General features: G+C 48.9%; 1 protein-coding gene across 10 annotated transcripts in view; it reads left to right on the forward strand.

The window, feature by feature from the left end:
• CADPS (calcium dependent secretion activator) overlaps nucleotides 1-17,045 on the forward strand; it is a 448,916-nt gene that overhangs the window by 254,180 nt on the left and 177,691 nt on the right. For all 10 annotated transcript variants that reach the window (XM_081106565.1, XM_081106568.1, XM_081106567.1 and 7 more), the window contains exon 7: nucleotides 11,583-11,694. In XM_081106565.1, the coding sequence (XP_080962691.1) occupies nucleotides 11,583-11,694 (112 nt within the window). The remainder of the gene's footprint in view (nucleotides 1-11,582; nucleotides 11,695-17,045) is intronic.

Here is a 17,045-nt window from a genome sequence, read left to right on the forward strand (position 1 = left end):
TCCATGTCTCCATTTTCCTCCCTTTGCCCACCTCCGCCCAGGCCACGCCCCCCACCCCTCTGGCCATCAAGTGTTGTCTGTGCCCATGGGCTATGCTTATATGCTCTTTGGCTGTCCTCCTCACGTCTTTCATCCGGTCCCCTTGCCCTCCCCCCTGACAGCTGTCAGTCTGTTCGGTGTATCCCTGCCTCTGGTTCTTCACTTTCTAATCCCCTCCGAGAGTGGCCTAGCGGACTGTCCTGTGGCTTCTGTGCACCCAGGAGCCTTCTGGAGGCTGCAAGGTGCCCCAGGGCAGATTTGGGTTCTAAAGACACAGTTAACCACAGGGCTTCCCAGTTGCTTATGAAAATCACAGGTTACAACCATAATAACCAGCTCAGGTTGTAAGAGTGATGACAGGGGAAAGCCCGGTGTGGGAAATTAGCGAGGAGCAGGCTGGCTGAGTCACAGAGAGGAGAAAGTGAATGAACGTATTCCCAGCAACTCCTTGAGAGCACCCGCCCACCTGCCTTTTCTTTCTTTCTTTCTTTCTTCTTTCTTTCTTTCTCTCTCTTTTTTTTTTTTTTTTTGCCTGTCATGTGGTGAGCGGTTCATTTTCTCTAAAGGTTTGGCTCACTGGATAGAGCGTCGGCCTGGGGACTGAAGGGTCCCAGGTTCGATTCCAGTCAAGGGCATGTACCTTGGTTGCAGGCACATCCCTAGTAGGGAGTGTGCAGGAGGCAGCTGATCGATACTTCTCTCTCATCGATGTTTCTAACTCTCTATCCCTCTCCCTTCCTCTCTGTAAAAAAATCAATAAAATTATTTTTAAAAAAAAAACAACACAAAAACCCTCACCTCCTTTCACAGTGACGGGCATCTTTGGGCCACGCTGTAAACTCCATCCCAGAGAAGGCAATGCTGATGCTCAGGCCCTGGGCCATGTGATGTGTTGTCATCGCTATGATTTAACCCTTGAAGTCCTCCCCACTTCATCCGCCCCACAAACCCAGGACACCCAACACCAGGCTCACCCCACCCTGCCCACAGCACTGCATGCCACCACCCTCCCTAACCCCTCACCATCAGGCTCACCCCGCCCCGCCCATAGCACTGCAGCCGCCCACCCTCCCTAATCTCACACCATCAGCTACTTAGCCCCAATAGTGAGTTTTCCATTTAGATTTTCCTGTGGACCACCTAGATGTTTTCTCATGCCTCAGCCTTTGATGGAGAACACAGTCTAAGCTCACAGGGCTGGGTAGGGTCCTGAAATATCCAGGTTCTGGTGGATTTCTGGTTTCCGGTCTGGCATACGTAGAGGGTGGAAGTCTTGGCTCCCATCCCCACACCAAGAAAACAGCTGAACAAACTGAAAATCAGCAACTCTTAGATCCACCAGAGAATTTAGGTCACGGGGCAAACCGCTGTCCCCAAATGAGAAGGGCAGCCAGCTGCGGCGGAGGCCGGGAGCGGAGCCTGCTGCTTGCACACACGGTTCCCTTTACCCGGTACATCGCATTCAGCTTTCCACAGAAATGAGAAGGCAGGCTAAAAATAAAACACATCGGAAGAGACAGAGCACGCATCAGAACCAGACTCGGATCCGGCAGTGGTGCTGGGATTATCAGGCAGGATTTAAAACAGCTATGGTTAATATGGGCTCTAAGGAGAAAATAAAGTAGGCAACATTCAGGAACAGATGGGTAACATGAGCAGAGAGATGGAAACTCTAAGAAGGAATCAAAAGGAAATGCTGGAAATCAAATACCCAGGATCTGTCTTTAGGACAAAAATATATGGTAGGCCGCGTGATACCGGTCAGCAAACCGGGACTCTGCCAGTGGCCTAAGCCCACACAGCTAAAGAGGAAATGAGGATTGGCACAAGGATCTCCTGTATTTGAGTGAATCGTTGTAAATATTATTCCCCAGGCCTTCCACAGGCACCTGGCACTGCGCTAAACGTGGAATACAACAGTTAGCAGACAGACTTGGTCCCTGCCCTTATGAAGTTTACTAGTATAGTATAGGGCAGGGGTGGGCAAACTTTTTGACTCGAGGGCCACAATGGGTTCTTAAACTGGACCGGAGGGCCGGAACAAAAGCATGGATGGAGTGTTTGTGTGAACTAATATAAATTCAAAGTAAACATCATTACATAAAAGGGTACGGTCTTTTTTTTTTTTTTAGTTTTATTCATTTCAAACGGGCCAGATCCGGCCCGCAGGCCGTAGTTTGCCCACGGCTGGTATAGGGTTTGCTTGAACATCCTCTTTAACCGTCCCAAAGAATGTAAGTCCACGATAATCAAGCATGGCTCCAGTTAACTTTCACCTTGAATCTCATCGCACATGTGTGCATGTGTGTGGAGGAATTCACAATTCAGGGAATTCATTTCTTCAGCAAATGCCCACTGAGCATGCTCCATGGTGCCAAGCACTGTGCTAGGTGCTGGGGATAAAGCAATGAGGGAAACAGAGATTCCTGCCCTGTGCAGTTTACATTCTAGCACAGGCGTGGGCAAACTACGGCCCGCGGGCCGGATCCGGCCCGTTTGAAATGAATAAAACTATTGAAAAAAAAGACCGTACCCTTTTATGTAATGATGTTTACTTTGAATTTATATTAGTTCACACAAACACTCCATCCATGCTTTTGTTCCGGCCCTCCGGTCCAGTTTAAGAACCCATTGTGGCCCTCAAGTAAAAAAGTTTGCCCACCCCTGTTAATCTAGCAGGAAGAGGCAAACAGGATAACAAGGAAGTACAGGTGATGCTGGCTGGCTGCTGTATTTAAATATCCCACCCACCCTCCTGGCACTTCCAACCTCCCTTTTCCGGTTTATGCTCTCCCGAGCAATCTATGATACACGTAGTAGCAGGTCTGAAAGGCCCGGTGATGAAGCGGACGTGGGGTGAAGAGGAGGCGACAATAATGTTCGGTGCTGGCCGTTCCTGTGACTAAGTCGGGTGCCTTAGGAGAACAGATGTGAGGGAGGGCTGCTACACTGAGGCCTGTGCACATTGACTTCCTATTCCTGGGCGGGGGCACCATTGGAAATGTCAAGTAGGCGAACCGAGCCTTCATCTCTCCGCCTCTCAGACAACCCAATTTCTTCAAAACAAACATCTCATTTATGTAGGTGAGAGGTAGCCTAGCCTGTCTAGGACATTGGAGGCATCGCATCCTATCAATTCATTGACAGGAGACACCGCGATGGCACCATTGATCTGCTTGCATAGAACCTCCTGCAAGCAGGCCAAAGGTTGGATGCGGTATCTCCGGGCAAGTATTAACGCTCCCTCTCAGCAGCGGGACTAAGGCATGTTCGTTCCCTCAAATGACACTTCTCCCTTGTTAAAGCCCACACTTAATTTTATGAACTAAACCAATTTAGTACCCAGCTCACACGAGCCATCCACCTTGAATAAATGCAAATCCCGGCTTCGTGGCAGGAATTGCGGCCTTATGCTCAGCATCGCCATGGCAACTAATGACATCATCCCCGGGCACCAACCTGCACAGAATCCAATTCTCCAAGGGTCCTGCTTTGCTGCGAGAGGATGCGTTCCTGGCTGGCTCACATGTGCCTTCATAAATATCACTCTGCTGTCAAAGGTTCGCCGGGGATGTTTGCTGTCATTTTGGGAGGTATATTCCCTTTGTGGCAAATGTTGATTTTTATTCTTGAGGCGGGTGGGGGAAATTCTAATGAAAATTACTGTACTTGATTAGCAACATTTGTTGATAACATATGGTCTGAGGAGGCTTCCGCAAATAAGAGGCTTTAAATAGTAAACAGAGATGTGACTGCGATGAAGCAGATGCTCTCCAAACACAGGGAAGGGCGCTTTGCCTGTGGATTTCTCCGCCCCCCCCCCATCCCCACCCCTCCGTGCATATTTATCTCCCCTAGTTTCTCCCCCAGATCAAAGTGTTCACTTTCAAAGCATGGCACTGTGGCATAGGCTTGGAGAAATAATGTGCTGTGACTTTAAAAGTCATCTCCACCCCCCAAAATATGAATTATCTGCTACTCATGTTTAGTATTTGGTATTAATAATGATGTAGTGTGACTAAGTGAGTCAGCCAGCTCAAGTGGGTCTGGAAGCAGCATTTGGGCACCACGTGTCTGAAATGCTGCGAAACACAATCCCAAATTTTCCAGCGCGCCAAGACAGCAGGAGAGAGCGCCACGAAGAGCTGCGAGCAGCAAATCGGATCACCGTGGAGTGAGCTGCCCTTGTCGGTTCATCTTTATGCATGCGCTGGGGCAATCACCCTCTGATCCGCTAATGAAAATAAAGCTATTCACATTTTACTGAGCCTGCGCTCTACCCGTGTATAGTAGGGATCGGAAAGGACCTGGAAATAAATACTTTAGGCTCGTTGGCCATTTGGTCTCTGTCATAGCTACTCCGCTCGTTTTGAAGCACAAAACAGCCTAGGCAACACGTAGACAAGCGGGCCTAGCCCTGTTCTAATAAAGCCGTTTATGGGCACTACATGTCAATTTCAGATAATGTTCACATGTCAGGAAATATTCTCCTTCTTTTCATTATTTTCAGCCATTTAAACATATGAAAACCATTCTTAGCTCATAAGCAGGTAGTTGGCCAGACTGGGCTCATGGACCGTAGTTTACCAACCCGTGGCTTGTAATCCTGAAATGAAAGACATGTTGTGTATGCTTCCTGTGTACAGGATATTGAGTTAAACAATCTATAATAATAAAAGCATAATATGCAAATCGAGCGAATGACCCAACAGCAGAATGACTGTCCAGACGACCTTCCAGATGACCATGCTATGACACCCATTAGTGCCAGGCCAGCCAAGGTGGGTGTGATGCCATTGGTCGGGTGCCCAGCCATTGCCGCATGCTCGCCCTGCAGAGGGAGGCCCAGGCCACTGGCAGGCGGGGCGATTGATCAATCAGGGGGGCTCCACAATCATCCCAAAGAGGGAGGCCCAGGCCACTGACCAGTGGGCTGTGGCAGGTGGGCGGGGACTCCCTCTTCGAGGGCAATCAATCATGAGGCTCCTGGACTGTGAGAGGGCACAGGCCAGGCTGAGGGCCCCCTCCCCCTGCCCTTAGTACATGAATTTCATGCACCGGGCCTCTAGTGTGTATATAAGAGCTTATCTCCTATTTATCCTTCCATGGACCCTCTTGGGTCAATTCTATTCTTAGCTACAATTTACAATGTAAAGCCAGGGCTCAAACTCACACCTAGTGATAACTGTATTCATTTCTGCACGTGGCATCTCCTGAAGGAGAATATAAGGTCCATAAGGGCAGCACTGCTATCTCGTTCACCTTCGGACCCACAGCAGCACCTAACACAGTGATCTGCACATGGTAGACATTCAGGGCGTGTTTTCTACATGAAGGGAAAAGTGAGGGGCTAATCAGGTAGGATCCCTAAGCAGTGGAAGTCAGAGCTTCATCCCATACACGTATGTTACAGGAGTGCATGTAGTACTTGGTGCGTGGAGGCTAGTGAGCCAACTGTTCATCTATTTATTCCTTACCCTCGCGCAAAAGGTATTTGGTTTGGACAGGACACACGTGTCTCAATACTCATTTCTTCATATTTGGAGGTGCCACTGGGGGTGATGGCATTTCTACTGTCTGTGCTGTGTGCTGGTGGCACTGTCTATCATTATACCTATTGGCGTCCACCTGGCTTCCAGGCCTTGGCCTCATCGGGAAGCACTCCTTGACCTTCAAGGGCCTGTGCCTTGTTCCTCAGAGAGCTGTCCAGCTGTGCATGCTGCTCCTAGGAAACCCCAAATCCTCAGGGGGAGATAAAGCCCCGGTTCAAAAGAAGCAGTCACACCCTTGGTTATCTCCTGTGTCACTTCCTTCCAGAATCTCCTGAACTTGGTGACACAGTTATTCTGAAATTGTCACTTCTTCCTTAAACAAATACTTATTGAATGCCAGGCCCTGTGTTGAGTGTAGGAGATTTTTAAAAATCATACTATGCTCCCTGCCCCCAAGGTGTTCATCCTCTAAAGCAGCGGTTCTCAACCTGTGGGTTGCGACCCCTTTGGCAGTCGAACGACCCTTTCACAGGGGTCGCCTAAGACCATCCTGCATATCAGATATTTACATTATGATTCATAACAGTAGCAACATTACAGTTATGAAGTAGCAACGAAAATAATTTTATGGTTGGGTCACAACATGAGGAACTGTATTTAAAGGGCCAGAAGGTTGAGAACCACTGCGAAAGAGAGCCAGATACACACCCATACTCACTGTACTGCCGAGCTGAGTTATGGGGAGGCAGTCAGCTCTGTGGTTTCATGCGTGAGTTTTGGGCTCAGAGACTCTGAGGTTGAATCCCAGCTCCGTGATAGCCTGAAGCCCTGGCCCAGTTACTAACCTCTCCAAATCCTAGTTCTCCTTTTATAACGTGGGGATAATAACAGAACAGACCTCACAGGGCTGTCAGAAGGATTAAATAAGATCATCTATCCCAAGCAATCAGCCCAGGTCCTGGCAAAGTCTAAGCACCCAGTCATTGGTGACTATTTTTAGCATTTTTGCAAGTTCGCTGTACCGTGGGAGTTCCGTGGTAGACAAGCTGGGGTCACAGCGGGGGATCCTCTCACCCACTGTCTTTTGTCTGCCTGTGTTCAGAGAGAAGTCAGTCAGTTAACCTGCCCAACCATCAGCCTCTTCCAAGTCTAATTTTATTTCAGTTCGGGGAAACTTTGAAGAAGAGGTTATTCATCTTAGTAACCAGTCAGTGCGCAGCAAAGGAAAAGAAATGAGCAGAGAGGGACGGCCCGATGAGACGGAGAGTCACTGACCCACTGTGGCCCCGCAGGCCGGTCGCCGCTTCCTGCACCAGCTAATTTGGCCGCAGGAATGTCGCGCTCTGTGACGTGTACTGACCATGTGAATAAATCCAAACTGAGAGTTAGAGCAGCCCAGTCCTGTTGGTCTTGAAAAGGAATTCTTCCATTGAGTTCACAGGTAACTGATGTTGTCCAGATCAAGCCACCGAGCAGAGAGCTGAGGAAGGTGTGAGGAAGGCAGTATGGAGGCAGGGGTAAGAGTGGGCTGTGGAGTCAGACAGGTGTTTGCTCCCTGCCTGTGGCCCTTTGCTGGCCTCTCTGAGCCTCCGTTTTTTATCCATAGCTGGGGGGGGGGGGGTGTAATTGTAAGCCTCTCACAGGATGGCCAAGATAAAATGCATGCGTGACTGTATAACATTTTTGAGGTAGGAATTTGTGCCTTGCACATAGTACTCTCTGAATACATATCAGCTGTTTTTAATATAAAGATAGTCAGGTCTCCCCATGGCCGGAAAAAGGCAAAGAGTGGACCTTTTCATGATGTTTCTTCCCAAAGGGGGGAGGGACAGGGAAGGATGCTAATAATTAAACCTCCTCGGCTCCTAAGAATAGAAAGATTAACAAGAAGCCAGGAATGGTTTTCACAGAGTTCAATGACTATAGTGAGGGGCAAAGGTCTCATGTCACACCAGTGGCAGCCAGTCCCTCCTCAGTCCATGCAGAACAGCCTCCCACTGCTGTGCCCCCTCCATCCATGCAGAACAGCCTCCCACTGCTGCCCCCCCTCCGTCCATGCAGAACAGCCTCCCACTGCTGCCCTTCTCCGTCCATGCAGAACAGCCTCCCACTGCTGCCCCCCTCTGTCCATGCAGAACAGCCTCCCACTGTCGGCCCCTCCATCCACACAGAACCACCTCCCAGCCATCCCTCCTCAGTCCGGGCAGAACAGACTGGAGGACACTGGACTCAGCAGCTGCACAGGCCCCACGCTCACACAGGTCCTAATTTGGGTGAAATGCTCTGTTGTTGCCATCTTGAAATTCTCAATAATTTTATCTTTGAACTTGTGTTTGCAAGTAAAGTTTGACGAAACAATGGGATGTGCATTTGGGCAAAGGAAATACTCAGAGAAAGGAAAATGCTGCACATCTTGGTACCTTGAGTGGCACTTTTTTCATGCTTTTTGAATTAGGAGCCCCCCCTCCCCCACTTTCATTTTGCACTGAAAATGTAGCCAGTTCTGATTAGACTAGAGACTCTCTCTTTTTGCCTCTCCACAGGGCCAGGTTACCATTTTGAAACCCGATGGGTAAAGTGGGGTTTAGTAGTGACCTAACAACTTGAGGTGAGCCGAGGGTCAGGGTAGGAAGCCAAAAGCACAGCTGTGGGCCTGGTGGGAAGGGAAAGCAGCTCAGTGTCCAGTGGCCAGGGGTGGTCAGGGCAGCCTCCAGCAGCGTGGCCTCCATCCAGCTGACCGGGTCTTGGAGGCCTCGCCCTGCCCCACAGTCCGAGGCACGTTGAATGCCTTGTGAGCTGAACATCGTTGGGTAGTAGCTGGGGTTCAGGCAGACTGGGCTAGTGCCTGCTGAGCAGGCCACAAAATCCCGCACACTGGGTCCAGGGACAGCATCCTGGGGATGCAGTGTGGGGAGCCCCAGGCACTGGGATCAGGGCTCTTGGTGGCGCAGTGTGAAAGCATCTCATTCCAGAACTATCCTGGTTTCCAGCAGGAATCTTCCTCATCCTTATAACCAACCATGATAAATGCCCAAAGAGATAATTAGCACAATGAATCATAAATAATAATTTAATGCTCATGTTTTCGCCTATTTGCTAATCATTAATAGTGCTTGTTGTTGATAATCATGACAATAATCAAAGTGAGAGCTGTAAATTAGGAATTGAGAGATTTGTGTTCTAGGCCAACTTAGTTGCAATTCACTGGCATAAGATACACAAGATCTTGAGTTTCTCCTGTTTTTTCAAGCCTATGTAATAAAGACAGAATATGCAATTTGACCATAACTTCAGAACAAAGATGGCAGCATCCACAGCCAATAAGGAGGGAATATGCAAATTGACACGACAAGATGAGAGGCAGAAGGCGGCTCCGGACCGGAGTGAAGGCGGTGCTGGCAGCCAGGGAAAGGAAGGCCTATTCTTGCATGAATCTTCGTGCATCAGGCCACTAGTTGTGAAATAGGGATGATAATTGCAGTCTTACTAGTTACCTTGTGTAGTAGGAAGGACAGTATCTGTCTTGCTTGCCCAGCAAAGGGACAGACTTAGTTAAGGAGTTTCCTAGATACGTGTTGAGTAGATAACACAAAACATGAGTGATCGTCACCCTTAGGAGAATACTTCTGACATATCCTTATTCAGAGAAGGGAAGGCAGCCAAAATGTGTTGTGTTCTCCTCCTGTTCCAAGCCTGCTACTATTTTTCTCTGTGAAATTAGGTTATTTTATAGCTGAGTACATGAGATAAAGGAACATTAATTAATTGGCCTCAAGTCCTACAGTTTGTAAGTGATTAACCAGGATTTGAACTAAGGCTATCTGGTTCAGAATGCTGTGCCTTGTCAAGTCGCCTTTGCTCGGACAGAGATTGCCCTATCTTGGGGCTTGCTGCAATTGCTGACGATCAAAATTAAGACTTTCCATCTATACACTGAACATTCTGCTGTTGGGTTTGAAACCTGTAACTTCTTGTTCTGCTCGCGTCCTTGTCTGTGTCCTCTTCCTTTCTCTATTGTGGCTGTTACGCTTCCTCATGGTTCTTGCCCACACAGACCCCCATGGTATGGGCTCCCCTCCCCCATTGTTCTGGTGCTCTCTTGCCAACTCTCTCTAGAGCCCTCAGGTCTTTGAACTTATTTGAGTGCAACAGTGAGATTAGAAGTCAGATTTCTATCACTTACCAAAAAAAAAAATGCAACCAACAAACAGAAACAAATAGTCAAGCTTGCTGTTAGTCAAAAAATGCCCATGAAAATGGTAATGACAAAATAGGCCAGGAAAAATAAAGTGACTAGGGACATACAATGATGGCAAGACGCCCTGTGATGTGCACTCCCATTCCCAGGTGGTAGAAGGACAGGCCCCACCTTTATGGAAAGCATTTTGGGAATAGGGGTCCCAAGACTTGACAGTATTCATGCTTATTGACACATAAAGAAATGACCTCCCACCTAGGTCTCTATCCCAAGGAAATGATCAGAGATGAAATAAAAAAGAAATGTCTATCCCAGTCTCAATCATAGAACAATGATTAAGTAAATTATAATGTATAATTAAATTATAATGTACCAGTAAGGTATAGTATTAGAGAGTAATTAAAAAAAACAGCTAATGAATATTTTACAATATGGAAATTGGCCACCATAGAGGGCAAAATGAAGAAACGTCTCTATATAAAGTTTTATCTCTTCCTGATTCCTAGTTTTATAAAAATATATACTTGGCATCATTTAGACAAAAAGCATTAAGTGCATTCCAGGTGCTACGCACTAGGTATGCAATATAAATAAAACACAGTCTCGGTGCTTACGGAACTTACAGAATCATAGGGGATTCAGCTATAAACAATCATACAATCAACAGTTAAAATCCAGTGATTGCCAGGACAGGAAATTAAATAATGTGTTTAAGAGCATTTCACACTGGAGCCCAATTTACACCAGGAGACCATGGGCCATGTTCTCTGGGAAAGGGGTGTCCAAGCTGACGTAAGAGAGAACCAGAAGGAGGTGTGGTGGGAAGAAGCACCAGCAAAGGGAACAGCCCTGCAACAGCCCGAGGCGGCCCCGACAGACGCCCATGGCACTGCAGCGGGTGAATGGGAGACCACACCAAGGGGTCTGGATGGCATCTTGTGGGCATTGGAGCAGCTACCATGGGAGGGTTTAGGGCAGGGGCTCAGTGCAATGCAGTGACACTTCCAGAAGGTCAAGTTTCAGATACAAGAGTGGGTGGAGATGGCCCTGTAATAACAAGTAAGAATAATGATCAGAGTTGAAATAAAAGAGTAATGTCCATCCCAGTCTCAATAATAAAACAATGATTAAATAAATTATAATGTATCCATAAGGGGAGTGAATGGAGAGGTCTCAGGGGCTCCTGTCAGCCCCGCCTGGCACTCTACCCTGTGCTAGGTAAGCCAGGCTTTCCTCTGGGGTGGTCTGAGACTCAGATGCCCACACACCATGAGTGGGGAAGGGACTTTACCACTTCCCTCCTTCCATCTTTCATGACAGGCTGAGCTCCATCCACTCTCTATCCCACTCATCTTTGAATGCCAAGAGAAGTGAGGCTCCTCAGCACCCCACTTCCCACTACTACGGAAGTCTTGTTTTAAAGTCAGGTGTTGGCTCAGACCAAATAAAGCCCCATCTCAAAATCTGGAACTGCAGCTTCTAAGAACCAGGGACTCCGAGGATGCGAGGAAATATTCGTTAGTGGTTACCTGAGAATACGTGTAGGTATAGCAGGAGCATGAGGGAAAGTTCTCACCACTTGATTTCATGCTAACTCCTCCTGATTCCTCCCCATGCTCCGTGAAGACCCGTGGCAACTTTCTGAGCATCTGTCTTGCATTTGCCTAACAAGATAATTAACACTTTTTGTCACTGTGGCAGCTTTGCAGGGGGTGTGTGTGTGGGGGGGGGGAATGTGACAGCCAGCGCCGCCTCGGTTAACCCTGCACTCCCCCGACCCAGGAAGAAGGCAGCTGAGTTTAGCATCGTCCCAGCAGAGGTCTCCACACTGACCTCTCCCGTTCTGTCCACAGCTGGGGCACCCAGGGCGACTTCTCCACCACCCACGCGCTGCCTGCTGTGAAGGTGAAGCTGTTCACAGAGAGCACCGGCGTCCTGGCCTTGGAGGACAAGGAACTCGGGCGGGTAAGTGCTCCCCTCACAGCCGGTGTGCACAGAAGAGAGCGGGTGTCTCCAGGTCCCCCGAGGCAGCATTGCCAAGAGCTGAAGGACTGGCTTGGCCATTTAGATCCCGGGGTGCTCTCTGCATGGACGGTGCAACCTTGAGCAAGCAAGTGCTTCACCCTCTCCCAGCCTCAGCTTCCCTGCCCCCAATCTGGTCACCACAGTGCAGGCTGCCGAAGACCAACTCCCAAGCAGGGTCCTCCAACCTTCCAACCCACACCCCGCAGGCCAAAGCGCTCCATGCCCTTTACTATCCTGAAGTGAAAGTCTTAGGTGACTTAACAAACCGACCCACCTAACAATCTCTAAGTCAGCGGTTCTCAACCCGTGGGTCGCGACCCCTTTGGCGGTCCAACGACCCTTTCACAGGGGTCGCCCAAGACCATCCTGCATATCAGATATTTACATGACGATTCGTAACAGTAGCAACATGACAGTTATGAAGTAGCAACGAAAATAATTTTATGGTTGGGTCACAACATGAGGAGCTGTATTTAAAGGGCCAGAAGGTTGAGAACCACTGCTCTAAGTCAACACAACATCACCTAAAGGGAGAATGAAAGGCAATGACTCAATAACAGTGTAATTTCAAGAGGTGAAGCTCCAGGCACGACTGCATTAGACCTCAAGAAGGGGTCCCACGTGGAGAATCGCTGTGACGGGGCAGCTGCAAAATCCGCTGTGGAGGTTGGCGACTCCAAAGCCTGAGCACCAGCGAACTGACTTAATGAATCGATAAGCAAGTGTTGGTAACAACGTTGCTTTTATTTCCCTGGAAAAGTGCAAAATATACTTTGAGTGCATGGGTAACACAGATTTTAGGAGCTGGACTTAGTCATCAACAGGTTTTCCCACCTGCCTTTATAGTCAGTGGGAATACTCAAAAGTCAGGTGGGATGCAGGACAGTTCCCTATTGCAAAGGGTTATCTCACTCCGTTCCCGCATGTTTACTATCCCTGGGGCCCACCATGCAACTACCACACCAACAGAGCTCAGCACCACCGATTTTCAACCAAAACAGCCCTCCCGCCCAATTTTTGAAACATCCGGTGGATGGTACCACTCCCTTTGAGTACTACTGAGATCAGAAAGGCATTTCGTCTTGCATCTCAGCTATGGACGCTGCACCAAAAAGCCAGTGGTCTTTTCAGGCCAGAAGTTAATTAGCTGGAAAGGCTTCCATCACCCCACACTGCGGATAATAACATCTGAGCTCTGGAGGCAGCCTACAAAGGCTCGGGTGATCTGGGATCAGGCTTCTGCCCGCCTCCTCAGCCCTTTGCTGCCACTGAGCCCCAGCATCTTCAGCCAAATTTGAGTCACTCAGATAAACCAAATTCTTTCCCGCCTCAGGGGCCTTTCTGTCTGCCTGGAGCCCTGGCCCCACCTCCCGAATCTCTGAAAGGCTACCTCTTTGTACATGCCCCTCCTCCCTCCTCGGACAGCCCTTGCTGGCTGTCCATCCTCCTTTAATTGCTACCGCAGCCCCTGTTCACGTCCTCCACTGAGAGAAAGAGAGGAAGAATTTACAGAAATGTTTACCTCCGTCCTCCCCACCAGGCTGTGAAAGCTCCATCGAGACAAACACCTAAACGATTTTGTCCGCCACCCCATTCCCAGAGCCCAGCACATAGACTCTCAATAGACTTCATTTCCCACTGGCCGAATGGGCAATCCCTTCTGAAAGCTGTGTGACTTCAGCCAAGACTTCTGACCTCTCTGGGCCTCTGATATTTTATCTAGAGAATAAGAGAATACCCCAAGATAAGCACACAGGTGTGCGCACATTACAGCACCAGCAAGAACACATTACCCACGCTTCCTTCTCTCTTCCTTTGTCTTTTCCCTTCCTTTTCTGCCTTTCATCTGTAGACCTGACCTGGAGTCATATTACTGGGACCCGCACCACAGATGGAAGTAAACCACAAAGCAAACAAAGCTAATAGCAAAAAGAGTGCTCCCCCCCCCCCCAAAAAAAAGGAGGGGGATGAAAGAAAAGAAGACGTGTAGTGTTTTCTTTGAGAAATGACAAGTATTCATTTCTGCCCCTTGGGAGAGGCACACAGATGGGGAAGTCGCCTGCCTTTTATTTTTCTGCAAACTTCTTTTTCCATGAAGAATCGTGTCAAGAATCCTGAGAGTCTCAGAGAGCTAGGATCTGCATGTTCGAAGAGACAAGCCCAGGAGCACTCAACCTGAGTCCAGGGAGGATTCCAGGGGACCCGGGAGCCCCTGGAAATTGTCTGCAAATAGTGTGGGGGGGCGGGGGACGTGGAGGGGAGGGAGCGGATATGTCCATTTTTCTGGACTCACTAGTTCAAAGCTTTCACCAGCTTCTCAAAGCTGTTCCCACTCAGAAAAGTTGAAACCACTGGGCTAGTCAAAGCCTTTCATTTTGTAGATGAGAAACTGATTCCTGAAGAGGCAGGAAGCTTGCCCAGAGCCCCCGGGTGTGCTGGGGCCCAGGCAGTGCTGGCCAGCGCTGTCCTACGCCCTTAATGTGCAGCCCCTCGTGCAGCCTTCACCAGGGTCCCAGTGAGGCAGCAGCAGGTAGCAGCCCTCCTGTACTGACCAGCGGCTGGGTCCGGGGGCGGTAATTCACCAGGAGTGATGCTGCCTCACCCAGGGCCGCTTTTACTACACCACAGCGTCCTCAGCCAAAGCACACTCAGCTCTGTGTCCGTGAGCTCGCCACAGGCCCCACACAGCCATTCTTTTCTTAATAGATCGTTCCCTCTTATATATTCCCCCGGCGACTAGTTTACACTTGTTCCTGCCAGTTGCTCTGGCGCTGGCCTGCGGGCCCTCGTGCCAGCTGGGGCACCCTCTGCTGGTGGCACCGCCACGGGTCTTTTTCAATGTGAAGTGCCTTGGAGCCCCCAGGAGAGTGTGTCTATGCCAGTGGTCGGCCAACCGTGGCTCGCGAGCCACATGCAGCTCTTTGGCCCTTGAGTGTGGCTCTTCCACAAAATGCCACGTGCCGGCGTGCACAGTGCGATGTTGACTTAAAACTTTAAGTAAAGTTTATTAAGTTAATTTTAGGGAAAGTTGTGGAGTGAAAGGAGATGTAGTGCCGAGGATTGAGAAAGGTATGTTGAGATGGTTTGGGCATATAGAGAGGATGAACGAAAGGAGATAGACAAAACAAGTATACAAGATGAGTGTGGGTGGGAGAGTTGGAAGGGGTCGACCTCAGCGAACGTACCTCAATCAGGTTGAGGACGTTTTTAGCAAAGGTCAGCTTAGGAGTACCCTAATTAAGTTAATAACAATGTACCTACCTATATAGTTTAAGTTTAAAAAATGTGGCTCTCAAAAGAAATTTCAATGGTTGTACTGTTGATGTTTGGCTCTGTTGACTAATGAGTTTGCCGACCGCTGGTCTATGCTGTTCTTCCCAAGCGTAACAGGGCACAGCCACGTTCAAAATCCCGGTTCTACCTTCATTCATCCCACAGTAGTAACTTGTTTCATCTTTATTATGTTTCATTTTTATTAACCTTTTTAATAAATAAATAAATTAATTAAAAGCCATGCAGGCTGTAAAAAAAATTAAATGGACATGTAGTGAAACCATTGATCCCTTCCACCTCACCCTAGTATCGTTTCCCAAAGAAAGAGCCTTGTTTTCAGTTTATTGTATATTCTCCCCCAAATAGCCTATGCACGTACAAGCATAGCATATATAGGCCTGTGTGCATATATCCCTCTTTAAAAAGGAGCACACACTAGAAAATTATTGTATGCATACTGCTCTGCACTTTGCTTGAATTATCAGTGTATTTGGAGATTAGTCCATGTCAGCCATATTGACTTCCCTCCTTTTTCATAGCTGCATAGTAGTCCATTGTGTGGATGCATCAGAATTTATTGAGGTTGTTTTCAGTCTTTGGCTATATAAACAAAGCTTCGGTAAATGACCTTCAATTTATTTCCTTGCACATATGTGTGTATCTGTATAGGATAAATGTCAAAAAATATTTTGCTGAATGAAATTTGAATTTTGATAGATACTCCCAAATTGTCCCCAAAGGAGTAGTATATGCCAACTGATACTTCTACAAAAGGCACGAGAGTGACTATTTCCCCAAACCCATGCCCATACTCCAATACTATCCAACTGTTATGCATCAAAAATGATTGTGGCCCCATGTGTCCTGTCATTTGTGCTATGCACAGAGCAAACAGGAACAATGGCAGGCAAAAACGTAACCTCAAAAAACGTAAAGGCTATGGACATAAAAACTAGGACTTAGAGCGCAGTGTGTGCGGGAGCCCATAGCCAGGGACACAGTCCAGTCTGAGGGGTGGGGATGCCTTCCAGCCAGGGGAACACAGGTAGGGAGGGACATCAGGGTGAAACAGTCCCCTGGGAGCACCTGCCTGGGTGCCCAGGTTCCTGAGAGCAGCTGGGGCTGGCCGGCGTGCAGCTTACTGCTCCTGCACGGGGCCAGTTGTGTTCCCACATCAGCGTCACCACATCAAAGCACAGCACACATGGCTGCGGCTGAGATGACGAAGTGCTTGATTAGCAGCCTGGAATGTCCAGATGAGGTGTCTGGGCTGCGCCGGGCTTACGTGCACCCAGAAGGACCCTAATAATTCAGCAAGGTTGACGCGTACAAAGGCGTCGTCAACCGGTCAGGAGGGTGGGGATGAAGATAGAGGAGAATGCAGTGACCTCATCTCCCCATCCACGCTGGAGAGGCGGTCCCCCCAGAGGCCCCCACGTGGGGGAAGAAGTCTTTGTAGAGAGGCCAGTACTGAGCTGAGGCCATTTGCTTTGGCAAGCGGACATCACATTGGCCGTGGGAAACGCCCAGAACCATATGGCGGGAGGCCTGCTGATGAGCTCCGGGCGCCCAGGGCACTGCTCCCACTGACTTTGCCAAACGGGCAGGAGGGAAGGAGGCCCAGGGCCTGGCCTGCTGTCTTCCGGCCCAGCCTGGGCTTCTCCTCTGAGCTCCCTGCACATCACCCCACCTCACCTCCCAGGAGAGAGGGTCAGCCTCGCTGGGATCAGCAGCCCTCCACCACCCTCCAGGCTCAGGTCTCAGGATACAGAAGATGACAGAGTTCTCTTGAGGGCAGGGAGTGCCCCCGCCCCCATGGCACCTTGTCTCATTTATGTCCAGCGTCCTCCAGCAAGTCCAAGGCCACTGGTGCCAGGGACGTGAACTTACACATTTGATGATTGAATCTTAGCTAAATTAACCCTAAATTAACAGAATGAACAAATGCCCAAAGAGATTCCCACAGAGGAGCTCTGATTGAAGGTAGTCCTAATATTCAAGCCTGGCAAGCAGCATGA

This window comes from Myotis nattereri, assembly GCF_964212035.1.
Source record: "Myotis nattereri genome assembly, chromosome: 14".
NCBI lineage: Eukaryota > Metazoa > Chordata > Mammalia > Chiroptera > Vespertilionidae > Myotis > Myotis nattereri.